Genomic DNA, 26,303 nt, shown 5'->3' with positions numbered 1-26,303 from the left:
GGGGTTGCGATTGTTCTGAAAATTTAACCTTAGATGGGATGATGGGCTATAATAAGGTGCTACGTTCAGAAAGACACAATGTAGTGTGATATATTCAGGTGCTTTTGGGTGATGGCCCTGCAGCCAAGCAGACCTGCTACATTGAGTAAAAGGTTATCTGTGGCTTCAGTCTAGACTGGAAGATGTGGAGTCTTCACAATTTTTTCCTAAAATCTTGGGTATATTCATTCAGGATTGAATTCTAGTCTTTTGGAAACTTGATATTCTGCTGCCACACTTTCACATCCACCCCTTAAAAACCATTAATTGCTACCCTAGCTGGTTTGGCTCAGTGATTAGAGCATTGGCCCTCAGACTGAAGGGTCCCAGGTTCGTTTCCTGCCAAAGGCATGTACCTCGGTTGCAGGCTCGATCCCCAACCCGGGTTGGGGTGAGTGAGGGAGGCAACCAATCCATGTGTCTCACTCTCAACGTCTCTCCACCCCTCCACTCTGAAAACATACTTGGGTGAGGATTTTAAACCCACCACATGAATCGCCACTCCAGGGGTGAAAGGCTGCCTGTGGAGCTTGGCCAGCTGCAATGGCTGCTCTCTGTGGAGGCGCCGAGTGAGCCTCACTCCAGGCCTTTCCTTGGATGGACCTTTGGGAAAAGAATAGAAACACTGACTCATGACCATTGGGAAGGGTCACAAGCCAGAGGCCTTTCTGCAGCCAAAACCAACTCGGAGCCTCCGCCCTCCGTGGAGGGTCCCTTTTGTTACTCAGAAGCCACAAGCCACAGAAGTGGGGAGGAAACACTGAAGAGCTGTAACTAAGGGATATACCCAAACTAGTCCTTGAGAATGACTGGTACTGAGAGACTCTTAGGGTCCAAACTTTGAGCCTCAGGTCAAACAAATTGGAGGACAAGAAGGAAAAGAGAAAAGTAAACTAAAGAAGCAAATCTGAAGGAGAAGCGAGATGAGTGCCATAAGGTCCAAGAAGCCGGGAAGATGGAGAATGCCAGAGACTGTTTAAAAAGTTGTTCCTCTTGAAGTGGGCAGGTAGGAATTTACATCTCAGATACCCTGCACACCTCGGAGGGGGGATGGGGATCTTTAAGCACAAGGTTGCATCTCAGCTCTTCACTGACCACCGTGGGGCCACCGTGGGGCAGACCCTGTCATGTTAAGGGCTGGGATGCAGGGCCGGGCTACATGGAATGCTGAGCTCAGGTGTGCTGGCCGTGTGGGTGCAGCTGGCGCAGGCTGCAACAGGTGTGTAAAAGGAAACGTTTGCCCTGTGTAAATGTGAAAATTTGTGGGTAGCTTCTGGGGCCAGCATAGAACACTTGTTTGACACTGAGTGGTGGTCTAGGTAGGAATGATTAGGGCAATGCAGTGATAGATTTTTGTGGGCCCAAGTGAGAGACGAGCTTTATATGTTTATCCCTATTGAATAATTCAGAGCTAGATTTGTGACTACATGGTCATTGAAGGTGGACACTGAAGTACTTTGTAATAATGGGGAGAAAAGCAGTATGAGCGGTGGAGGGAGAAAGTGCACCTTCAGATGTTTGAGGCACAAAGGAAAGAAGCCCTAGGAGTCAGGGAAACTTCGGACTAAGAATGAACATAAGTCTGGAAACCACATTCAACTTCGGATACAGAATATCTTCTCAACCTACTTGCTGAGAACGTGTTGCTTAGCTCAGAAGATGGACCCAAACTAACAAGGTGAGATAACCAGCCTAAATCTGAACATCTGCAAAAATTCAACCACACAGGTTCAGGTAGGGAGATTGGCTTAGCAGCTTGTTTAATACACAACAACATAAAAACATGACGATAGCCCTGGCTGGTTTGACTCAGTGGTTAGAGTGTCGGCCCTCAGATGGAAGGATCCCAGGTTTGATTCCAGCCAAGGGCAGGTACCTTGGATGCAGGCTCCATCCCCAGCTCTGGTCAGGGTGCATGCGGGAGGCAGCCAATGGATGTTTGTCTCTCCAAACGATGTTTCTCTCTCTCTCCCTCCCACTCTCTCTGAAAAGCAAAGGAGAAAATATCCTCGGGCGAGAGTTAAAAAATAAACAGAAAACCTGGCAACAAAAACACCTGAGGTTTTCCTTTATTGTAAACTCTGTTACAAACTAATAGCATGGAGTTGCTAAAAGCCAAATTCTATTAGGACGTGCTAATGAAAGTGGGGTCTGAGAGGAAGAATGCAAGAATCCAGGCTACTGTTGGCACGCCATGTTCATTTGTGGCCACCAATGTTAAGGACCTCAGTGAGAAGCTGGGGTAGCCAGTGGGTGGGCAACTGTAGAGGCAGGACCAAAGGAACGGGTTACTTAGGTGGGAAGTAAAAACACTTCCTAACAGAGGTACTTATTCAAAGCTGGATTGGTCTCCCTTTTGACAGAGTTCCTTATCCCTGGAAATGTTTAAGCACAGCTTGACTAATTGGGTCCCGGTGGCTAGGGAAGATTCCCGCACAGAGCAGAAGGTAGAATTTCAGCTTTCTCCCAGCGGGATGATGATCCTCTCACCACTTCCCTGCCTACCGCTCCGCCTGGCCTGGGGCAGCTGCAGAAGGGCGCAAAGAATAGCCTGTGGGTTCAAAACTGGCTCGTTTCCCCTGACCAGGGAGCAGGTGGACCCTCTGACCTGCTCACCCAGGGTTAGGGCGTAGCTGCTGGCAGGCCGGGCCGGCTCAGAACTGCCCAGCAGTGAAAGGACCCCGAGTCCTGAGTACGGATTTCCACGCTTCCCACCTTCTGACGACACAGGCATCTTGGGCTCCACGGAGACCAGCAGTGCCTGGGACGCACAGCCTCCAGCGCCAGCCTCGTTCCCGAAGTCTCTTCCCTCCAGGGGCCTCAGTCTGACTCCCACAGCCCTCCTCAGGAAGCCGACTCCCAAACCCGGGCAGGGGGTGTGGGCCAAGGGCTTAACCCCGCCCCCAGGGGTCCCTGATCTTTGACCCCGCCCGGGGCTCTGCGCCTCCCCAGGAGGCCACCTGCAGGCTGGAGGAGCTGCCTTTTGTGTGTTCCGCTCGGAGGTGCCAGAGGTCCCAGAGACCCCCAAGCCGTGCGCCGCATCCCCTTGCGGCCCCCGGCCCCTCCTCTCGGCTTCCCCTGCCCCCCTGCTCGGCTCCGCGTGCCAGCTCGGGGCTCGCTGGTTCGTTCCCCACGGCGCCAGGAGGAGGGGCGAGGGCCGGTAGCCCCCTCCCCCGCGCGCGGCGCAGGAGCCCAGCCGAGTCCGGGGGACGCTCCACCGCCGGTCATGTGGGCTGGACTGTTCCTCCGAGCCGCCTGCGTCGCGCTCCTGCTGCCTGGGGCCCCAGCCCGCGGCTACACCGGGAGGAAGCCGTCCGGGCACTTCGGTACTGAGAGGTAAGCGCCCCGCGTCCTTCCCTTGCCCCGCCGCGGGGGCGCTCCGGCCGTGGAGGAGCGGAGGGGCGCCCGGAGCCGCTGGCAGCCGCGAATCGGGGGTCCCCCTCTGGGGTTGCGTCCGCGCGCGGGCGCAGCCCATGGGGGCCGGACAAAGAGACTGCAGCTCGTGCCTCTGGGCGGGTGCATCTTCTCTGCCTCTGTCCGGGGCTGTTCGGCTGGGACCCGGAGGGGGGAGCGGAGACCCAGGCGCCGGGTGAGCCCACGTGAGTCTGCCCTGCAGCGCAGACCTGGGGCGAGGGGAGCCCGGGACGTGCCACCTGGTCTCCAGATTGGCTGGCTTCGCTCGAGAACGTGCCGGTGCTTCTGCCTCGGCGGGGCCTGGCTCCCCGGGCGCGGGCTTGCCCCGTGTGCGGGCTCTGCGCGAGCGCTGTGGACCTTGGAACCGCCGGGGTCTCTCGGGGTTATGTTTCGGTTTCCGCCCGCGTGTGCGCGTGGGCGGGGTGGAGTGTTTGTCCCTTTGCTCTTTCCCGACCGATGCCGCCTCCTCCTCGGGTCTCGCGGCGGAAGCCAGGCTCCCGCCGGCCGAGCACGTGTGCGCGTGATGCTCGGGGCGGGGGGAGCGCGGTGTCGGCGGGCGGCTGGCCCTGGGTCACTCCCCGAGGGCGTGGGGGCGCGAGGGGCGGCCCTGCGGAGCTCGCGCGTGTTACACCGCCGCTGCCGGGTTTTGCCCAGATTCTGCAGACTCCTGGAGCTTCGGGGCATTCCTGCCACCTGTCTCCCCACCACGGCCCGCCCTAGGAGGCTCCTGGGCATTCTTACATCTGCCACTTTGGTGGCACCCCTGTCCCTTTCAGAGCCAGGTCTGAGGAGCGGGAGCTGCTGACTCCTCCTTCCAAGGCAGTGGAGGGGACTTCGCTGTCGGTCCCCCTCCCCCAGGGCCTCCTCTTTTTCTGTGATGACTTCAGAGAGCAAACAGGCTTCAGAGGAAACGTACAGGAACCGTTTTCTGCAGACGTTTCTGTGCTGCCTTGTGCCCTGGGCTTCCCTTTCAGACAACTTGTCACATTTGGCATGGATTAATCTCCCCAAGAGTGGGGTGGGTCTGTCTTGTCCATCCATGTCCTCAGCCCTGGGGCTGTGCCAGGCTCATGGTGGGTGGACTGCCTGCCAGCTGACTGTTCCCACCAGCCTCCAAACAGGTAGAGCACAGGTGGGAGGTGTTTCTTGGCCCTGTTCTGTTGTGTGGGCTTCCCAGTTGAAACCAGGCTGGACGACCTCACCCTCTCCCCAGCCCATCACAAAACCAGTTGCAGTCATGTCTTTGCCCCCAGCCGGACCTGTGCCCCGTGCTCATTCTGCCTGGAGCACCATCCTGCACTCTCACTGGCTGCCTCTGTGCCTCTTCCCCACCTCAGCCTTCCAGGGAACCTCCCCTGACCCTACTCTGGGCTCCATAAGCCAGACCTGTTGTGGGACTTGTCACAGCACATTGTTAGCACCTGGTTCCTTGCTTGCCCAGTGCCCCGGAAGGTGGGGAGCTGGCTTGTTCATGGCTCTACTGCTGTGCCTCACCCGTGTCTGGCACTGTGGCTTCTTCACTCCTCTGGGCAGCTCACTGGCATCCCCACCTCTATCCCAGAGATGTTACCTGGGGAATGACATCTGTCGAGCCCCTCTGGGCCTGCCCTCCCCCTTCCTCTTTTCTGCTGGCTTCCCTTCTCAACCTTTCCCTCAACAGCCATTTACTGAGCACCTACTGTGTGCTAGGTACTGCTCTTGGTGTGGAGGTGAATAAAAAGATGAAGCTCTTGTCCTCAGGAAATGGTAGGGGAGACAGACAATCAACAAATGAAAAAATTAATAAGTAATTTAATGTCCCAGGAAGTGAGTGTTATGAAGAAGAATTAAGCAAGGTAAGGGTGGATGAGGAGGGCCTCCTTGAGAAGGCAACAGAGCAGAGAGGCCTGGGTAAAAGGAGGGAATGATCAGGTGAGTGTCTGAGGAAGAACCTTCCTGAGAGAGGGAACTGCAAGTACAAAGGCCCTGAGGTAGCCATCCCTGGGGCTCTTCATCCATTGCAGCTTTTCTTCCTCAGCATTGAGGCCCCCCTCTCCTGGCCACTCTTCTGTGTCATGTGGCAGGTAATCTGTAGGACACTGGTGTCTTTGTCCTGTCTCCAGGACAGGCTATCAGGGTCTTTTTTCTTTGGAAACTTCCCATTGCCTCTCCTGAGGGTCTTGAGAACTGTTTGTTGACTAATTTACTCACTGGCTTGGGAGGCTTTCACTCCTTTGTAGACCCATCAGAATGTGGAAAGAGTTCTCTCCTCTCTTGCAGACGCCGGCTGGGCCCCCACACCTGCCTCTCGGGGTTCGGGAGTGGCTGCTGCCCTGGCTGGGCGCCCTCCATGGGCAGTGGGCACTGCACCCTTCGTAAGTACCTGCCCCTGTGCCCCAAACATCCTCCCCAGAAGGCGCTCATTCCCTGGGCTGGGGCAGATGGGGGGCCCCAGCCTCCACCCCCTCACCTGCATTTCTCCTCTCAGCCCTCTGCTCCTTTGGCTGCGGGAGTGGCATCTGCATCGCTCCCAATGTCTGTTCCTGCCAGGATGGAGAGCAAGGGGCCACCTGCCCAGGTAACGGGGCAGGCAATGGCTCATGGGAAGAACTCTGTTAACACTGAGATTATGTGCCAGACATTGGGCACTGTGTCTTGGCATATCATCTTCAAACGACCCTATTAGACAGGCATTCTCATTCCCATTTTATAGATGAGGAAACTGAGTCACAGAAGTTAGTGGCTCGCACGGGGTGACATGGCCAGTGACTGGCAGAGCTGGATTTAAACTTAGTCCTGTTTGCCTCCAGAGGCACCTTCCCAACATAATCCAGGAGGATCCCTGGTGGGGTGGGGGTGGCCAGGACTGCGGCATGGTGCATGCTCACGTGTGCGGTGCCTTTTTCAGAAGCCCACGGACCCTGTGGGGAGTACGGCTGTGACCTTACCTGTAACCATGGCGGCTGTCAGGAGGTGGCCCGAGTATGCCCTGTGGGCTTCTCGATGACAGAGACAGCTGTTGGCATCAGATGTACAGGTGAGAGACCTGGGAGCAGTGGGGGAGGGGTGGGCAGGAATTATGTCCACTCCCTCTCCTGCCAGGATGGTCTCCAGAGAGATGCCAGAGCAGGGCTGGGCCAGGATGAGCTCTGCAGGTTGAGAGTGGGCAGGGAGTCATGCAAACCAAAGGAATATGTTGGCACCTCTATGGGTCAGCAGCGGAGCTGGGGATGGGGACAATAACAGTGTATTACACACATGCATAATGGGACAGTACCTGGTGAAGTGCAAGGTGGGACTGGAGGTGGGGTGGCTGAGGAAGGCTCCCTCGGGAAAGTGACATTTGAAAGATCTGAAAAGTGAAACTCAAGAATTTTCTTGTAAAAGTGTAATTTGTTCGTGATTTTGAAAAGTTCCTATGGCAAAGTCTGTTACCTTCCCCAGAGGCAGCCACTGTGACCAGTTTCTTGCATATCTTTCCAGAGGTGAAAGCCTCTTTTTGACGTTTGATTTGGTAAAAATCATATTTCTTACCCTGAATACCAAAGTAAAAGATAACTAACTCGTTTTGGAACATTTGGAAAGTAAAATAGTAAGGTGAAAAACCCAACATGTCTTGGAAGTCCCTACCCAGAGATATTTGTTGCAAAAATGAAGCTCTTTTTCCTGCCCTTCTCCTGGGGTGCAGACGTGTTTGTAGCTGTATACCCGTGTGTATGTGTGTTATGCATGCATATTTGTGTGTTTTATAAAATTGGGAGCACCCCTTATCTATAGTTTTTGTTCACGATTTTCTCACTAAACTTTATATGGGAAGCACAAAATAGTCCTTACAACATAATTTTTAACAGCTGCATATGTGGCTGCTGTAATTTAAGTACCCAGTTCTCTGTTACCCCTCATTTAGCTTGTCTGCAATGTTTCACCGCTATAAATAATGCTGCAATAAAGGGCTTCTTGTCGGCATCTCTGATTATTCCCAGAACTGCTGGGTTGGAGCGTCTCACGAAAGAGTTTTGCTGCTGGGGCTCCTTGCACCATCCCCTCCAAGAAGGCTGAAGTCATTCATTTCCCCCTGAGTGTCTTTCAGGGGAGAACATTCTGCACACACTTCTTGTTGCAGAGGCGAACTGACTGAGGGAAAGCCAGATGACAGTGTCAAAGCAGGCACCGGGCAGGGCGCACTGGCCACCGCCACAGGGGATCCCAGTGGGAGGGCTTAGTCGGGGCAGGTTCTTAGTGGTGGGCGTGGCCTGAAGGGCCCAGAGTGAGGAGAGTGGAGGTGTCCTTGGGCTTGGGGGCAGGGGGTGGGGGCCTCAGGTGCAGACTGGAGTGGGCAGAGCTGGCCTTGTAGGTCCTCCAGAGCCACCATGGTCTTTGGATGAGGAAGGGATGCTATGAAGCGGGTGGGGAGGTCTGTCTCCCAGCCCCCCTCACTCCTCAGGCCTGAACCTCCCCAAAGCACTACTTGTATTCATTTAGTCACCCCCACCACCACCACCCTCGGGGCAGAAGCTTTGGAGACTCCTTGGTGTTCACTAGCTGAGCCTTAACCCAGCTCTCAGCCCTGCCTTCCGCTGCCCTGGCAGGAACCCGAGCTTCAGCCAGGTCTCCCCCTGTGCCTCCCAGAACGTCCTCGGACTCCACCTGATGCCCCTGCTCCTGAAGCCCCCCGGTTGTCAGCCCAGCTCTCCTCCAGCACCCTCCTGCTGTGGCCGGGCGTTCCCTGGTGGGGCACACATCGCCCGGCCGCGTGTGGCCTCCTGGGTGTGTGCTGTGGCTCCTACCTTAGACTGTAACCACCTGGGGAGTCAGCACCCTGCCTTAGTCACATTTGTGTCCTCAGTGTCTCCCCTCCAGGCCTGCCCCACACAGCTGGCACTCAATAAACTTTTAAGGGGATCTATTCAGCCTCCTTGCCACTCCCTCTGCCCTGTGGGGTTGCCCTGTGGATGGGAAACAGTCTGTCTCAGCCATCCTCTTGGTCATCCGGCCTCAGCCTCTTCTTTCTGGGGCTTCCCCATAGTCCGATGACTTTCCTGGTGCCTGGTCTTTCTTCCTGTGGTGGGGTGTGGTTAGGGTTTCCACCCTGCCGAGGGTAGGCGGGTGTGGGTGCGGGGTCCACGTGGGGTACTTTCTCCCTGCGTACAAGCTCATTCACAGTGGGCTGTGCAAGGGTGTTTTCTCTCTTCCCAGACATTGACGAATGTTTAAGCTCCTCTTGCGAAGGCCACTGCGTGAACACAGAGGGCGGGTTTGTGTGCGAGTGTGGGCCGGGCATGCAGCTGTCTGCCGACCGCCACAGCTGCCAAGGTGAGGCTGGGGGTTGGTGATGATGATGTCGCCTCTGCTGCTGCTGGGCGCCCACGCTGACCATGTGGCGCTGCGGGCTGACTGGGCCAGGCTCTGCGGACAGGGCCAGTCAGAAAGCGTCCCGCCCTCCAGCTGCCCCAGTCTGGTGGGGAACAAAATATGGTTGGGACGAGAGATCAGTGCTGTGGGGACCCACGGAAGAGAAGGCATCTCTCCTCCTAAGTGAGCAGCATGAGAGAGACCTTTGAAAATTATCACTCATTCTCTTAAGGTGACTTATTTATAGAAGTTAGGTAAGGAAATATTCTTAAGGCGGCTAAGACAAAAGTTCCCCCTTGATGCTGCAGTATTTTTTTCTGTGTGTTTGAAATTTTCATCAGTTATAAAAAGTTTGACAAGTCGCTAGCTCCAGGCCCGCCCCCCCCTTCCATTCCTGCACTCTGCTCTCCCTATAGAGTAACCCTGGTGTCTTAGCACAAGCTGCTATAACAAAATTCCGCAGACTGGACAGCTTACACAACAGAAATTTATCCTCACTGTTCTTGAGGCTAGAAGTCCAAGATCAAGGTGCCAGAAGTCCAAGATCAAGGTGCCGGTCCATTCAGTTCCAGGTGAGGGCCCTCTTCCTGGCTTGCAGATGGCAGAGAGAGTGAGTGAGCTTTCTGGTGTCTCTCATAAGGGCACCAATCCCATCATCAGGGCCCCACCCTCCAGACCATCAAAACCTAGTTACCTCCCACAGGCCCACCTCCTAACACCATCACATTGGAGGTTATGGCTTTAACATATGAATTTGGGGGACACAATTCATCCATAGCACCTGGTTATCAACCCATCTAGTTATTAATCTGCCTGGCTCTCCCCAGCACATGTACACACACACACACACACACACACACACGCATGCACTCAATAACACAGAGATATAGTAAGAGATGAGCAGTTCACAGTACTGAACTGTTGTGTCTGGGCACCATGCTGAGCACTGTAGATGCATTTTCTCATTTCATCCTCAGAATTATCCTATGAAGTTGGTACTGTTTACTTCCATTTTCCTGATAGGAACACTGAGGCCTAAAGAAATTAAATAACTTACCTAAGATCATGTTAGAGCTGGAATTGGAAGCCAATCATTCTTCTACATGCTTCCTCCCACCCCCTTAACAATCTGTCTTGAAGATCTCTCCACATCAGGGTCAACAGACCTGCTTTGTTCTTTTAACTGCCACCTGGTCCTCTGCAGTGCAAATATTCCATGGTTTAGTAGTTCTGTTACTGATGAACATGTAGATAGTTCCAGTTTTTTACCATTTCAAATACCAGCATGGGGAAGCTTTGACAGAGGAGGTGCTATAGGAGCTGAGTTTTGAGGTATGAGTAGGAGTTTTCCAGCCAGATGAAATGGAAAAGCAGTATAAGCAGACAAGAGAACGTGGGCAAAGGGGAGGCCCACAAGAGCATGTGCACTTGGAAGATGGCAAGAATTTAAGTCAGAGCAAATGTGAGGGGTAGGGAAGGAGGTAAAAAAGACAGCCCGGGGTTTGTGAACTATGGTGCTGCATTGGTGCTTGTGGGAGCCATGGAGGGTGCCCTTTGGTCAGAACACCTGGAGGCTGTGTAGAGGGTGGCTTGGGAGGAGCACAGGTAGAAGCAGGGAGATGCCAAGGCTGTTGCTCTTCTCCAGACTGGACAAAGGTGGCCTGGGCTAGCACATGCAGTGCGGGCGGAGGGAAGGCTGATCCAGAGAGGGTTTAAGAGTTGATACACTGAATGTGGGCAGAGAGAAAGAGGGGTTAAGGTGGTTCTCCCACAGCCTTGCGTAGGGCAGGAGATGGCAATGAGAGATAATAGGGACCACATATTTCCAGAACTCCATGGGGGAAAGAGCTCCAGCCTTGTCCGTTCCCTTCCAGACACCGACGAATGCCTCGGGACCCCCTGTCAGCAGAGATGTAAGAACAGCATCGGCAGCTACAGGTGTTCCTGCAGGACTGGCTTCCATCTCCACGGCAACCGGCACTCCTGTGTAGGTAAGGTCGGGAGGACCCTGTTGTCTTCACACTCAGGCTACCAATCAGGAAGATGGACAGGGCAAGCCCAGGGACAGGGAGAGGTCAACAGTCTGGACCTCCTGGTCCCCTAGAGCCTGTAAGCGCTCGAGCCTTCGCTCAGCGCCTGCCTTCGCTGGGGTTGGCGTGGCTCCTCTTGGAAGACCCTGTCTTGGACTTTTCCTGGCCACACGCCTCTTTCATCCTGTTATGTTTCTCTTCCACCCCTCCTCCCAGATACACCCCAGGATTCCTCTCTGCTCACCCATTTTCTTGGCTGCCTTTGCTCCCCTTGGTAAATAAAGCACGTTATGTCTTAGTTCTCTGGTTTAGAAGGAGACCCCTGTTTTCTTAGCCCATTAGCAGAAATTTCCAGCAAGGGATTGGCATGTTTGGCTTGAGCTTGGCTCGTGGGTTGAAGGTGGGGTCCCATGGGCCTGAAAAAGGACCTTGTTCTAGTGGAGTTCGGCTATTTGTCCTGAAGCCTACCTGGAGCAGTACAGTGAATTTTGAGACGGTTTTTTCAGATGGGGCTACACCACTGACACCTGACAGGTGGGATGGTGGAAGGTTTGGAGATTAGATTCCCCATGGGCTCATCCCCTCCAGCCAGCACATAATCCTTACTGCCTAGTGCTGGGCGATGAGTCACTGGTGCATCCATTAAGTGCCTACTGGATGCACAAGAGGACTAGCATAGGCTTTAGCCCCACTGCCAGACATCTGAGTCACACCCCACACCCTGGGGCAGGGAGACTCCCCAAGACTCTTAGGGATGACTGAAGAAAGGAAAGGTAGCCCTGACAAGGCAGCTGTTGGCAGCGAGGCTCTCCTGCAGATGTAAACGAATGTCGGAGGCCTCAGGAGAGGCGAGTCTGTCACCATTCTTGCCACAACACCGTGGGCAGCTTCCTGTGCACGTGCCGACCTGGCTTCCGATTGCGAGCTGACCGGGTGTCCTGTGAAGGTGAGCGACCAGCCAGCCCCTCCGAGGTCCCCCCATTCCAGACCACACCCTCCCAGCACCAGAGCCCGCCGCCCTCCCAGAGCCTGACCCTCTCCCTTCGCCACCTGCTCTTGTGTCTGATTCATCGTATGTCCAATACTTCACTTTCTCCCTTCCGCCTTCTATTGCTTTATCCATTCTTTCCCCCTTTTTACATCATTGTGTCCCTGGCCCTTCTGTTTTCCCCCAAATGGTAAAAGAAAAAAAAAAAGAGGAGCGTGTGACATAGGAGCCCCAGTAAGCTGGGCTCCCAGGGACACTTTGGACAGTGGTGTCAGATCACTCTGCCGTACTTTACCAGCGTGCCCGTGAATGTACGTATAATGTTATATAGAAACTGAAGGTGCCCTTTCTAGTCCATGGCGAGTTCCCCTGGGCCTCAGCGTCCCATCCCAGGAGGCCACACATGGGTGGGGGCAGGGACACAGTCCCACTTTAACAGCCGTGGCCTGCTCCTTAGGTACATTTCCATCAGCCTTCCTGTGTGATCCTGACTGCAGCCCCAGTACTTTAAAAGTTGAACTGGTTGTGTTAGACCCATTGTGTTGATGAAGAAACTGTCCCGGAGACATTCAGTGACTGGCGGCAGAGCTGAGTCCAGGCCCCTCAGTCTTACCTCCCTCAAGACACCGCGTGCTTCCGTTTCAGCTCTCCCGAAAGCCGTGCTGGCCCCCTCCGCCATCCTGCAGCCCCTGCAGCACCCGCCCAAGACGCTGCTGCTGCTTCCCGAGGCCGGCCGGCCGGCCCTCTCCCCAGGACACAGCCCCCCTTCTGGGGCTCCAGGGCCGCCAGCCGGAGTCGGGACCACCTGCCTGCCGTCCCCCGCCTCTGCATTACCAACAGCTTCCCCTTCTGCCCCGACGAGGCTGCTGGCCACCCCAGTGGCCACCCCAGGGCCCAGTGTTTCCCTGTTGGGGACCCGCAGACCTCCCTCACAACTCCAGGAGAAGGCAGTGGTTACCCCTTCCTTGCCCAGGGGCCCCGCTGCCCCGCAGCCCACACCAGGGCCCTCTGCCTGCTGGCACCTGGGAACCACGTATGAGTCTGGGAGCCACTGGACAGAGCATGGGTGTTCCCAGTGCTGGTGCGAGGTGGGTGTGAGGGGTCCTCGGGGCTACCCTGGTCTGGTGCTGGGGTCTTGTGGTGATTGGGACTCCCGCCTCCAGGATGGGACGGTGACCTGCGAAAACGTGACGTGTGAAGCTGCTTGTTCCCACCCAGTCCCCCCTGGAGATGGGGGTTGTTGTCCATCGTGTACAGGTGGGAGCTGGTCCAGGGGCGGCCGTTTCCCACACGGTCCCACCTTGTCCCTTCCTGGCCCTTCCGCAGCTGAAAGGCTGTTCTCCAACTTTCTCGCACCTTAGAATCACTGGAAGGAGGATCCCTGGGCCCCAGCCCGAGAGTTTCTGATTTAGCAGGTGTGGGATGGGGCCAGGAATTTGCATTTCTCCCAAGTTCCCAGGTGATGCTGATGGCTGCTGGCCCAGGGACCACAGTTTGAGAACCACTGGTCTATGCTGTGATACCCCTCAAGGGGAACTTTTCACTTCTGGGGATCCCTTCTGAGCTTTTCATTCATTCATTCATGCAATGAGTTTCTGCATGTCCCAGCCGGTGAGAGAAGGTTCCAGGTACACTGTGCCTGGAAAAGCAATGAGCCCACAAGCCGCCTCCGCTTTGAAGAGGTCTGACGCCTCCTGCGCTCCTGTTTGTCTTTCTAAGGCTGTTTTCACAGTGGCGTCATAAGAGCCGAAGGGGCCGTGTTTTCACCTCCCACGGAGAACTGCACCATCTGCGTCTGCCTGGTGAGCTTCACAAGATCCCTGAAGCCCAAAACCTCATGGGTGTTTTCTTAACCTTTGGGGGTTTTAGAGGTAGGAGGAAAGACCGGATGTTAGAGGTGAGCTCGTGGAATGGAGGGAGAGTTCTCAGGTTGTGGGTTTTGGTTGGAAGCTGTCAAATTTAAAAGGTTTGTGAGAAATGTGGGACCTGTAGGTCTGTGGAGTCAGGGAGGCTTCTGCTGAGCAGAGAAGAGCCAACAGGCGAACAGGGTCCATCTGTCTAGGAAGGGGAGGGGAGGAAAGTCCCTCGGAAACTTCCCTCCAGGGAGGCTGTTTTTCTCTCCAGGCAAAACATTAGCCGGCACAATGAAGGCATCCTTACCAGGCAGCTTGTGGAGAGCATTTTGCTTTAGGCAAACCCACTCCTCCAAGAATACTTATTAAGTACCTACTGTGTGCCAGACGCTGGGAGATGCGGTCACACAGATTTGACTGTGACTACCTTGGTGCACAGACCTTGGTGCTTTTCATAGGTTTCCTCACCTGAGGCTCCTGGGGGCTCTTTAAGGTCAGCTTTACTGTCCCTGTTTAACAGATGAGGAGACTGAGGCTGGGATGGAGCGGAGCTGGGGTTTGAGCTGAGGTCTGTCTGCATCCAAAGCCCTGGCTTTGTCTGCCAACCCTGACTGTCACCCTCTGACTATCTTTAAAAGCAGCCCCTGGTCTGGCAGCGATGACGAAGCTGCGATGTGAGATGGGGTGTGGGGCACGTAGATAGCTACCACACCCACCGTGGAGCTCTTCCTGGGTGCCACACATGCAGTGGCCAGGCGCTTTTGTGGGTGATCTCATTTCACATAATCCTCAGCATCCCCCATAGATGGGGAGACTGAGGCTCAGAGAGGTGATAGACTTTGCCCAAAAGCACACAGCTTGTTAGTGGAGGAGCAGACCCTGGAACCCAGGTCTGGCTGGCTCCAAAGCCAGGGGCTCTTTGGTCTTAACTTCAGGTTTTTAAAATGTAGTTTTGAAATCTTGTTCAGTGGTTAGAGCATCCGTCCACGCACCAAAGGGTCACGGGTTCGATTCCCAGTCAAGGGCACGTACCTGGATTGCAGGTTTGATCTCCAGCCCTGGTTGGGGCAAGTGCAGGAGGCAACCAGTTGATGTGTCATTAATGTTTCTCTCCCCCCCCACTCCCTCCCTCCTTTCCACTCTCTCTAAAAAAAACAAAAATCAATGAAAAAATATCCTCCTGTGAGGATTAACACACAAAACAAAACAAGTAAAAAAAAATTTGATTCTTTGAATAACTAATGTAGTCACTGGTTCAAAACTCAGTTGCACTGGAGGGTGTCCCTGGTGGAGTAGCCTCTGCCCCCCGCTTCTCGGCTCTCAGAGGGAGCGCTGTGGACGGCTAGGCCCGTCCCCCTCACAGGGAAGGCGGCAGGCTCTACTCTCCAGTCCGGCCCTGGTTATGGAAAGGAAGACGTTCTAACCACCCCATGATAAATGCCAGACACTGGGTCCCTGCAGGCCCTCCTTGTTGTGACCACGGTGGCATTTAAAGGTCTGGGAAAACTTTCTTTAGGAGGCTTTTGCGTTGGACGGGAAGCCTGAGGTGTGGTGTGAAACGGGTGGGGAATGAGCTGGTTCTTGACGGGCCTAAAGGGCACCAGAGCCTGCTTCTCCTACCCCCTTTCCCTACCCACCATCGTCTCTCACCTTCTCAGGCTGGAAATGTGTCCTGCATCTCCCCTGAGTGTCCTCCCGGCCCCTGTCAGGCCTCCCCGAAGTCGGACTGCTGTACCTGTGTTCCAGGTAAGTGACTCTTCGGGTTGGGGCGGAGGTGGAAGAATTTAGCTTTTTTGTGTATTCTGGGGAGGGGTGTCTTTTGAGTATATTTTTTGGGGTGAGGGGAGTGGATGGAGATTGATTTCTGCTTTAGACACTCAGATCAAGTGAAGCATTTCAAAGTGCCCATTTTAATTGAGCACCTGCTATGTGCACAGTAGTTTGTATGCTAGACTGGGCTCACAGCCTGACCTGCCTCCTGCCCCCAGAGGCACCTTCAACACAGGCAGGAAGGGGATTGGATCTACTCTTGGCATTGCTCTGTCTGGAGAGGGGCCATCGTCTTCCCCACTAATGAGTTGGTCCTTTGTTAAAACTTTGGTTCTCTTTCCTGGGATGACCTCATCACTGTCACTAATATTCCCTGCGGGCTCTGTGCCATTGCTGTGTGGGCCCTTGCCAGACCTTGATCTTGTTGAATCCGTATGGCACTGCCCTGAGGGAGTACTATTCATAGCTCCATTTCATAGGTGAGGAAACTGAGGCTCAGAGAGCTCAAGTCGCTGCCCAAAGACACACCAGCTGGTACAGGAGCAGAACTTGAACTCAAGCCTACCAATATCAAAGTTGGCCTTTTAACATATTTTTTCTTAAATTTTAGATGTTATATTATTTTTAATTAAAAAATTTTTTTGAATAAGCTATATAGTTTGTAGAAGGTAGCAGCTGTTATCAACCCCATTGAACAGATGAGAAAACTGAGGCTCAGCACTTACCTGTCGTGCCCAAAGTCACTCCCTATGGGTTATGTAGGTGGGATTTGAACCCAGGGCAGTCTGACTTGTGCCAGGTGGGCCTGCACAGGTTTGGGGCTGTTTCTACCTGTGGGGGATCTTCAGGTGAGAGGCTCTCACTGAACCCTCCCGGCGCCCCGGCTGGCACGGCTCCCAGAGCTCCTAGGCGTCCGGGCCAGCCTCTTTCCATTTCTCTTCTCTCCCTCTGGAGTTATTCTGGGCGTCCCTCGCCCTTTTGGTTAAGGACCTTGCATTACTCGCAATTCCTTCTCCGTCAGTTTTTCAGTAATAGGATATTTTTTGTTGGGGATTTGGAGGGAAGTGAGTGGGGTTCTTGGACGTGGGCTGTGCTGTGGAGTGTTGTGGGAGTGTGAGCTTCCCCGGGACCCCCGACCCATCGCTCCCCCTTTTCCTTCAGCTGCCCCCACCCAAAGGCCTTGAGCTGCTTCTCCCTTTCCTCTCCGCAGTGAGGTGCTATTTCCACGGCCGGTGGTATGCAGACGGGGCTGTGTTCAGTGGGGGTGGTGACGAGTGTACCACCTGTGTCTGCCAGGTAAGGGCTGAATCGGTGGGTCGCGGGGAGGGCGCAGGGCACAGCACTTACCCAGGATGCCTTGGCCACGAGAAGAGGAGCCACCATGCAGAAAAAGGGAGACTGAGGCAGCAAAGGGCCTAAGGGACCTGCACTCACCGAAGCATTCCGCAGGCTCCTTGAAGTTTGCCCTTCAGTAGTGCTATTTGTAGAGCACCTACTGTGTGCCTGGAGCAATGCCGAGTGCTGGGGACACAGCGAAGTGTAAGACAGGCCCAGTCCCCTCTGTCAGGGACCCCGCAGCCTGGGTGGGCGTGGGCGATGGGTGGGTGACCAGAGCTCCTAGCCAGGCTGCAGGCTTTGTGGGGAGCCTTCTTGGAGAAAGGGGTGCTGAGGCAGGACCTGAGGGATGAGTAGCACTAATCAGGTGAGGAGCTGAGGCAGGTGCCTGGCAGCAGACAGGAGGTGAGAGAGAGAGGGAGGGGGGGAGAGGGGGAGGGGGGGAGAGAGAGAAGGAAAGGGGGAGGGAGGGAGAGGGGGAGAGAGGGCAAGCACCCTTGGCGTGCAGGCATCCTGGCTGGAGCAGGCAGGGATGGTGTTTGGGGTGGGCCTGGAGCTGGAATCTTGTGTAAGTGATTTTCTGAGGGAGCTCTGAGGAGAAACCGGTGAGAGAAGCAGGAGGGGCAGGGGAAGGAGCCAAACTGGGGCTCAGGTTAGTACCCTGGGAGCTCTGGAGCGGGCATTGCACCGCAGAGATGGGCTGTGCAGAGCCCAGGGAGCGTCGGTGCTTGTGCGTGCTCCTTTGCTCCCCAGGGAGTCGGGGATAAAGGAACCAGTGGCACTTGGAAGACACGGTGCCCTTTGGCCAAAGGCAGTACCTAGGAGGGGGGGTCTGGGCGCGGTGGTGCCAGCCTCTGCTCGGGCTCAGTCGGAAAGGCTCTGCCGGCCAGGCTGAGGGCTTGGGCCTTGGCAGCGCTGCTGAAGGTTTTAAGCGGTGGAGTGATGTGATCAGATTGGTGCGTGAGAAAGTTCTCCGGCTGCAGAGTGAGGGCAGATCAGGGCGAGGCAGGAAGCAGGGAGCCTGAGCAGAAGCTGAGGCAAGGGGAAGAGACGCTGGTGGCTTTAGGGGGCAGGCAGGGGACCCTCCAGACCAGCAGCTGGCACATTCCCAGGACCTACCAGCCTCACCCCAGCCCCCCACATGAACGACTCCCCCTTCCTTCCTCTTGCCCTCTTGCTCCCTGGAGATTTGTCACTTTTAGGAGGGGGATGGCCGCCCGCCAGCCTCCTCTCTAGCCCTCCAGTGGCCCAGGGCTGGGGAGCTGCCTTCACTGGCCCGTGCCCTTGGCTTTCTTCCAGAACGGGGAGGTGGAATGTTCCTTCACACCGTGTCCAGAGCTGGACTGCCCCCGCGAGGAGTGGTGGCTGGGCCCTGGACAGTGCTGCTTCACCTGCCGGGAGCCCACGCCCATGACAGGTGAGGGCCCCCGTCCTGCGATCCAGGGCTGCACTCCTCAAATGTCAGAGTGCATTTGAGTGTGTAAGTCTGTGTGCAGTGCTGTTAGTACATTTGTGTGTGAGTGATGTCTGCATGTGTGAGCGCGTTTGTGTAAATATGCGTCAGTGTGTGTGTGTGTGAGTGTGTGTCTGCGTGTGAGTGGTTTCTCTGTGGGTGAACGTGTGTGTTTATGTGAGCCCATGTTTGTGTAACTGTGCCGGTGTATACCTGGTGCCTGTTTGGGGGCAGACTCACTAAATGAGGGCTCCAGGCAGCCCCAGGGTTGAGCATACACCCTCTGAGCTGTCCACACAGCATGAATTAGAGGCGCCTGTCCTTGCTGGGGGGGTGTAGGTCCAGCGGGCGCTTGGGACCCTGCTCGGCACTCCTGTCCACCTGTCCTTTCTCCCTCACTGTCCCCTGGCCAGGCTGCTCTCTCGATGACAACGGGGTTGAGTTTCCGGTTGGACAGATCTGGTCTCCTGGTGATCCCTGTGAGTTATGCATCTGCCAGGTGAATGACAACCTGCGCGCCTTCAGCTGCTTTCCCCTGCCCCTGCCTCACCCCAGGCAGACCCGGCCCTGGCCCGGGGCCTCGTGTCCCAGGCATCCCTGCCCTGCAGCACCTGGGCCACCCCAGGCCTGCCCTCCGTCTTCTTCCTATGCTCTCAGGTTCCATTTTGACAGAAAGGGTTGGGATCCAGCGTGTTCTGTCCTCGGGTGACTTTTCAGGACACCGGCGCTTGGCAGTCTGCCTTAAGAGTGGGGCGTGACACCCTGTGCTTGTGGAGGGTGGAGCCCTAATAGCAGGTTTCCCCGGCACAGATAACTGAGGGAGCTGGGCCAGCCAGTAGTTCAGGCCTGGTCCGTGAAATCGCGGTGTTTTCATCACCGACGTGAATCGTGCGACCTCATCGCGTCAGAAATGCAGGAGGAGGTGCTGGAGGGAGTTTTGGCGTCAGGTGGATGGAAATGCAAACCAGCTGTTACCTAGAAACACGGTCTTTTTAGCTCAGTGTTTAAGTGTGTTTGGCTCTCCTTTCAACTTTAAAAGACTTTAGACTCCCTTAGAGCTTGATGTCTCAAAATGCGGCTCCTGTACCAGTTGTACCAGCGGTGGTGTGGGTGTCACCTGGAGCCTGGTGGACACGCAGAATCCCAGGGCTGCCCAGCCTCCCGGCTCAGAGCCACCTTTCCCTGCCTGGCGATGGGAGTGCGCATTGGCGTGTGAGATGCACAGCCTTCGGGCCCCTTTGACGTGCCTGGTGTTAAAAAGCCTGAGACCCTTACAAACTGGGAAACGTGTCATTGGAGTTCGGGTTGGGAGGGAAGTGTGTCCACTGCCTTCTTTCTCCCTCGTGACTGACCGGGGGCATTCAGGGCGTAAGAAAGTAACTCAGAAGGTTCATAAGCATTCAGGTTCTTAGGGAAAAAAGAGAAAGCTTATGTGGCACTTTTGTCTTCTGAAATGGACATTTCAGGTGGAATATAAAAATAGGATTTTATTTTACTCCATCGGTGTGGAGTGAGCTGAGCCTTGGCTGCTGCGGGAGAGGGACAGGAAGCCGAGGGACCGGACCCCAGCCCTGGCTCTTATCTCCCCTGTCTTTGGCTCTGGGAGCCTTTGGAAGGCTCACACTCCTTCCCCAAGTAGCTGGTCCTGTTTTGGGGAGACCTGCCACCTCCCGTTGCATCGGGCATCTTTGAGGGCAAGCCTTGGCCGGTCTGCAGCATTGCCCTCTTTTGGGGGGGGGGAGGGTGGAGTGGGGCGTGGAGCCGGAGGTGGGTGTCGCAGGTGGGGTCTTGGTGAAGTTGCTCGTTCCTTCAGGCAGATGGTTCCGTGAGCTGCAAGAGGACAGACTGTGTGGACTCCTGCCCTCACCCAATCCGGATCCCTGGACAGTGCTGCCCAGACTGTTCGGCAGGTAATTCCCTGCCGGGGGCTGCACAGCGCCCCTCCCCGCCGTTGCTTTCAGGCTCCCCCTGTACCAGGCTCCCCCGTGCGGAGCACCACACGGGTTTCATCTCGGGTTGTCCTCACAGCCACCCCGTGGGGCAACCTCATTTTACAGATGGGGAAACTGAGGCTCAGAGATGTAGAGAATCTGCCCATGGCAGGCCCTATCTGGAGGCAATATGAAGATGTGCAGAGCTTACAGCCTGGGTGGGGTGACAAAGGAACCTGAGAAACAGTTAGACGACAGTGAGAGAAATAAAAACACTTCATTTATAGCAACTTTTCCCTTTTCCCTTGTTTCGAAAGTAACATTTTATTGTAGAACATTTAGAACATACAGAAAGCAAAAAAAAAAAAAAATATTAAGAAGGGCCTGTCATCTCTTTTAAACGCCATGGTTTTGTTTACCTAGTCTCTTTTGTGATGTGATATCTATATATAACATATCCGTAATAATATATCTCTACCTAACGTATGAGAGATAATGTCATATATATTGTCCTGTAAAATACTTCCCTACTGTCTCATTACCTGCTTTTTTATTTGCTAGTATGTGATAAATATGATCAAGGTGGCAGCATGTAGATCGGGCCTCTGTGGGTATCAGGAGGTAGAGAGGGGGAGGTGCGGAAGAATGTTCTGGAAGGCGGGGTTTGGGGTTTTGCTGAGTGGGGAGCATCAGAGAGGATGGCTGTGGTGCCAGGCACCAGGTCATGTCTCCTGGCCCCTCTGTCCTCATGCACCTGGTGAGGGGGAGAGCAAGAAGCTCTTCACCCTGGGGGGCTGGGGGTGGAGGACCCTGAAGTGGAGTCACTCTGACCCCTCTGCTGAATCCAGTGCCAAAAAGTCAGCACCCACCTCGGACCTGTGTTCTGTCCCTTCCCCAACCCCCGGGCAACTGCCCCAGGATGCAGCTGGCCTGACCTTCACTCCCCAGATAAGCCTGGACCTTTGCCCTGGCTGGAGCCTGGTCCCCAACCACCCTCCACCCCCACCCACCCTGCTGACGCTCACTGGGTGCTCTCCCTGCAGGCTGCACCTACACAGGCAGAATCTTCCACAACAACCAGACCTTTCCGTCTGTGCTGGACCCATGTCTGAGCTGCATCTGCCTGGTACGGCCACCCAAACCTGACCCCTGTCTGCGGAAATTCCTCAGGGACTGCCACCAGCTCCTGGACCCTGGAGGCAAAGTCCAGAGACCTCCAAGAGAAAGGTCACTTCTGGGTCCTGGTGACAGCTGGCTCCCTCCAGCCCTGCCCAGGGTGACTCCTTATCCAGGGCCAGGGATCTGTTTCTCACCCTACCCTGATCAAGTCCTCTGCATCTGGTGACCAGGGAGGGTCTTGGGGGCCGGTCCTCACAGCAGGACAGGGATACTCTCCGAGGGTGCCTGTGAGGGACTCCAGCCCACATCCTCTATTCACATCCCCAAGTTCTTGGTGTGTGCCAGCCCAGGAACTCAGTTAGTCCTCTGGAGTATCCTTGGAGGTAGGCACCACCATTGTCTCCATCTGCTAGGTGGGGAAACTGAGGCACAGACAAAGTCATTTGCTTAAGATCCCACAGCTAGTGAATTAAGTGCCAAGAATCGAATCCTCGCGCTCTGCACCTGTGCTCCAGGAGGTGCACTTTTACCCCAAACTATACACCACACTGCCTCTCGGTCTGAAAAAGTACGTTTGTTAGTTATGTTAGTTAGTGTTTGGAAAATGGAAAAAACTCCTGATCGCTTGTAATGCTGGAAATGTTTAATGCGGACGGAGCTTCTTGCTGGCGGTGGGTGCAGACGTGGCGTGGACAGGGACGGGGTCTACAGAGAGATCGAGGAACTCGGCGAGCATCTCTGGCCTCTCGAGCGGCCCCCCCTTACTCACGGCCATGTGCTCCCGGAGCTTCGGCTTCTGGGTCCTTTCTCCTGGGGTTTGGGTGTTCACCTTTCATGGGCAGTTCATGGATTTGTTCAACAGGTACCTGCTGACAGGTGAGCTCTGTGGACAAGGCCAGCCCCTGACCTAGTGGGGCTTGTGTTCTAGCAGGAAGACAGAACAGACTGACCAAGTGAAGGACCCCTCCCCCCCCACCGTGGACCTCTCCTCGACCTTGGTGGTTCTGATGGGCTACGTGACCTGTCCTTCCCAAGTGTCCCATCAGCCCCCCAGAATGAAGGGCCTTGTATGTTTTCTGTGTCCTGCAGCTGGGCTCAGTGGCCTGCTCGCCCGTGGACTGCCCCATCACCTGCACCTACCCTTTCCACCCCGATGGGGAGTGCTGCCCAGTGTGCCAAGGTGAGTGGGACCAGCCACCCCGCACCCGAGGCTGCCGGGTGGGCCTTGGCTCTCATGGCCCATCTCCTTGCCCCTGCAGACTGCAACTACGAGGGAAGGAAGGTGGTGAATGGCCAGGTGTTCACCTTAGATGATGAACCCTGTACCCAGTGCACGTGCCAGGTGAGCTGGGCCTGGGAACTGGGGCAGTTAAGCCAGGGGCTGCTTCTTGCTTTTGTCCCTTTGCAAAACTCAGAGCCCCTTAGCCACTGTGAACCCATCTTTCTCCCTCTGTCTTTCAATGTGAATTACCTGCCAGAATACCTTTGGATGAGACCATACTCTCCCGCTTTGTGGTTTCCGTAAGGCCACCCTGCTGTGTTTGGCTTCACCTGTTTTTCAGATGGGGGCAGGCACCGTAGCCTCTGTCCCTGGATCTTTCCATGGGTCCCACTGCTGGTGCAAGAGGCCTTTGGGGGTGCTGTTCGGGGCGGGTGAGGTGCTCTGGGCATCCTCACGGGTGTCCTTCTACTTCCCTAGCTGGGAGAGGTGAGCTGTGAGAAGGTCCCCTGCCAGCTGGCCTGCTCAGGCTCCTCCGTGACCCCTGGGGCCTGCTGCTCCTCCTGCCCAGGTAAGCAGGCCTTTGGGTCCTGGGGTTTCTGCAGGGAACTTTTAGAGCAGTTTTAGGTTCAGGGAGCGCTCCTATACCCTCTGCCTCCACACGCACAGCCTCCCCACTGTCAACACCCACAGCAGATGGTATATTTTTACCACTGGTGGACCCTACGCTGACACAGGATTTTCACCTGAAGTCCGTGGTTTACATTCAGGTTTAGGCTGAGAGGTCCTCGCTCCTTTATGGTCGGTCCTCAGAGTGGCCCTATGCAATCGTCATTATGCCCATTTTACAGATGAGGAAACAGAGGCGCAGGCAGTTATGTGCCCTACACGACATCACACAGACGATGCCTGGCAGGACCACTCTGGTGAACTGCCTCCCTCCCTCCATTCGTGTTTTTTTGGTCTCCTTTCCCTGGAGACAGGCACCAGCTGGTCTTCACCAGGTGCTCGAGGGCCCCCAGAGGACAGAGCTTGGACATCTGTCCCCAGTGCAGCTCATCCCAGAGATGCCTCAGCTGCTGAGAGGACCACTGTGCCTCTTGTTCCTCCACCTCTCTCTAGATGCCCTGGAGGAAAGGCGGGGGCTCCCCCTTCCTGGAGATGTGGCGTTCAGCAGTGAGGCTCAGAGCCCCCACAGAAACACAGAGGACCCCATCAACTGCAGCTCCTGCCCGGGGCCCCCGGCAGCCCTGCCTCGGAGGCCCGTGCTCCATTTCCTCCAGCTGCTCTTAAGAACTAACATGTCTGACATGCAGACTTTGCCCACGAGCCCCTCGGGAGCCCGGGCCTCACCCTCGCCCCCCGTGGGGCCCTCACCAGGGCCTCCCCTCCCTCCAGGAGCCTCCACTCTACCTCCAGCCTCTCCCTGGGCTCCTGAGCCACCTCCTGTTACTCCAGAGCTTTCGTCTTCAGCCTCTGGGGCCTACTCAGCGTCCAGGCAGCCTCCTCTGCCCTCCACTGTCCTGACTGATGCTTCAGCTCTTTCCACAACAGGCCTGAGCCCCTCAGAGACCCCTGTCACCCTCCTCAGGCCTCGTGGCCTCTCTCCTACCACCTCCAGACTCTTTGCGGCCCTTGTGGCTACCGTCAGCCCTGGCCCCCAGCAGCCCACAACGGGGACCTCAAGCGAAGAAGAGTCCACTGGGTAAGGTGGCCTCCAATTTAGGGTCATGCCAAGGAGATGGACCAAGGAAGCTGCCAGTGGCCCCAGGAGTGTGTAGGGGCCATTGAGGGTCACTCCCGCAGGACTTCTGGTCGAGGAAAACCTTCAGAGCTGACACAGCCTTGCTCCCAGGAAGCATTTGGAATCAGCAGATGCCTTCTCCCCGGGCAGCATGCTCCCCGCAAAGGCCCCCCTCTTGTCTTTTGAGGGAGGCTGGGCTGCTGAGCTCCCCACTCTGGAGGAGGAGGGTCGGTGAGGGCCTGAGATTCCACTGGGATTGTGTCACCCGAGTCACTGTCCTCGCCCGAGGTTTTGATTAAAGGCTGTCTCAGTCTTCCCCTGGCTCATTCACTTCTCGCCTTCGGAAAGGTGGGAAAACCTCACTGCACGCCCACAGGTGGTAAGCTGGCACCCGCCCAGCCCTCAGCTGCAGAGAAGCCTGCCCCAAACGGGCTGCCCTGGTGGGGGGCCCTGTGTAATCGTGAGCTGGCCTTTGATGCCAGGAGACTAATGAAGTGAGACAGGAAAAGACGGGTGGAGAGGGCTTTGCAGGTGTGGGCTCCCTGGCGGGCACCTCTGGGAGGAAGTGGCAGGCAGGCTGTTCCTTGTCATCAACACCTGTGGGGGCGGGAGTGAGGGACATGGCCGGCCGCCCTGCGTCCCTTCCCGAGGCTCAGCCAGCTCCTCTGGGAGCTCTGAGGCTGGGCGGTTCTTCAGAGCTGTCCTGAGGGAGGGGAAGAGGGCAGTTTTGTGTCCCCATGTTGACCAGTAATTCGATCTGGGCTGCCCCAGGGAAGCAGCGTGACCTTGGCCAGTCGGCTCTCTGCAGCCAAGGCAATTCCTGACGAGGGCAGATGGCACGCTATCGGCCAACAGCCTTCCGGGCAGCTGGGGGACTAATCCGTCAGTCCTTGGGTGGGGGCGGTGGGTGGGCACTGCATGGTTTCCATGACAGGTGGAAAGAGGACAGTGCTGTCATTAATGAGGCAAGTCAGTTGCCGCTGGAAGGCAGAACTATGATGTCACCAATTTGCTACCACTGAAACCCAGGAGGGCTGCAGAATAAGCTGCAGACAGATGCAAAGGGCTTAGAGACCATTTTGTCCAGTTAGACACAAAGGATGGTGCTTAAGAGAGAGGTCTGCCTGGCTGTCGTGGCTCAGTGGTGGAGAATCACCTGTGAACCAGGAGGCTATGAGCCAGGAGATCGTGCTCTAGTTCTCAGGGCACAGCCTGGGTTGCTGGCTCAATAGGGGGCGTGCAGGAGGCAGCCGATCAGTGACTGTCTCATCATTGATGTTTCTATCTCTCCCTCTCCCTTCCTCTCTCTGAAATCAATTAAAAAAAAAAAAATTAAAAAGAGAGAAGTCTCGGGCGTCCTGACCGGGTTTGAGCCCTACTCAGCCTCGATTAGCCCAGGGACCTTGGGGCTCAGCTCCTTTGTCTGTATGGTGGGGCCTAATCCCCCCTTGTGGAGTTATGATGGTACCATGTGGTAATGCCTCCGTGAGTCTCTGTAGTTCGTGACCCTGTGCAGCCACCCAGCTTCCGCTGCCACCTGGATCTAATTTCGGGGTGGAAGTGTAGGACCCTGGCTGCCTCAATCACTGCCTCCAAGTTGCAACTTCTCAAGCGGGCTGTCAGCATGGTAGTGGCTAAAAGTTAGCGTTTTCTCATTGCTATTATCACTATGCAATAAAGGGTGCAATTCAAGTTTTACTACTAGTCTCTGCCCCTCCCCCCAATAGAACTCAAGTAAAAGATGTTCATTTGAATGTTTAAAAAAATGCATGGGGGAGGGGGCAGGAGGACAGCTGTAAACATTTTCCCCAAGTTGGTCCAAGTGTAAAAACAAGCTTATCACAGCTGGGGCCACGGAGGCCCAGAGAGGTTAGGAGAATGTCCTAAGGCTGCACAGGTTCTGAAGGCTGTGCTGGGAGGAGAGCCCTGCTCCGACTCCCAGCCTGGGCTTTCCTTGGTTGGATTCTTCTGTAGGATTTAAGAGAGACAGTGGATGGCCATAGTTGTTAGGAGGGCGCTGTGACCACCTTGGCTTAGTTTGGGCTCCACCAAGAGCAGACCCAGAGAAATATTTGGG

The 26,303-nt window shown here is 55.6% G+C and overlaps 1 protein-coding gene across 4 annotated transcripts; it reads left to right on the top strand.

The window, feature by feature from the left end:
* Nucleotides 1–1,869: 1,869 nt before the first annotated feature.
* VWCE (von Willebrand factor C and EGF domains) lies at nt 1,870–24,541 on the top strand. 4 transcript variants are annotated; one of them, XM_081155629.1, is made up of 21 exons: nt 1,870–3,375; nt 5,713–5,807; nt 5,921–6,010; nt 6,341–6,469; nt 8,629–8,745; nt 10,659–10,771; nt 11,031–11,088; nt 11,632–11,760; nt 12,448–12,890; nt 12,966–13,059; nt 13,522–13,604; nt 15,314–15,401; nt 16,636–16,721; nt 18,060–18,177; nt 18,627–18,692; nt 20,031–20,123; nt 21,188–21,270; nt 22,353–22,443; nt 22,523–22,605; nt 22,963–23,053; nt 23,605–24,541. In XM_081155629.1, the coding sequence occupies exons 1-21, from the start codon at nt 3,266–3,268 to the stop codon at nt 24,189–24,191; spliced, it is 2,847 nt and encodes a 948-aa protein (XP_081011755.1). In that variant the 5' UTR covers nt 1,870–3,265; the 3' UTR covers nt 24,192–24,541. The 4 variants fall into 4 exon arrangements, with proteins under 4 accessions (XP_081011755.1, XP_081011754.1, XP_081011756.1 ...); XM_081155628.1 differs by having other exon boundaries at nt 18,627–18,712; nt 20,027–20,123; XM_081155630.1 differs by lacking the exon at nt 11,031–11,088 and having other exon boundaries at nt 10,659–10,775; nt 18,627–18,712; nt 20,027–20,123.
* Nucleotides 24,542–26,303: the final 1,762 nt, after the last annotated feature.

The sequence above is a fragment of the Miniopterus schreibersii genome (assembly GCF_964146895.1).
Source record: "Miniopterus schreibersii genome assembly, chromosome: 12".
Classification (NCBI taxonomy): domain Eukaryota; kingdom Metazoa; phylum Chordata; class Mammalia; order Chiroptera; family Miniopteridae; genus Miniopterus; species Miniopterus schreibersii.
Note: the sequence above shows the minus strand (reverse complement) of the source record. Positions and strands in the feature narration are given on the sequence as shown.

Excerpts from the sequence above, each read along its gene's own strand:
- VWCE (XM_081155628.1), top strand. The coding sequence starts at position 3,266 with ATGTGGGCTGGACTGTTCCTCCGAGCCGCCTGCGTCGCGCTCCTGCTG. Across the intron at positions 3,376-5,712 it reads GGGCACTTCGGTACTGAGAG|ACGCCGGCTGGGCCCCCACA; the intron begins GTAAGCGCCCCG and ends CCTCTCTTGCAG. Across the intron at positions 11,761-12,447 it reads TGACCGGGTGTCCTGTGAAG|CTCTCCCGAAAGCCGTGCTG; the intron begins GTGAGCGACCAG and ends CTTCCGTTTCAG.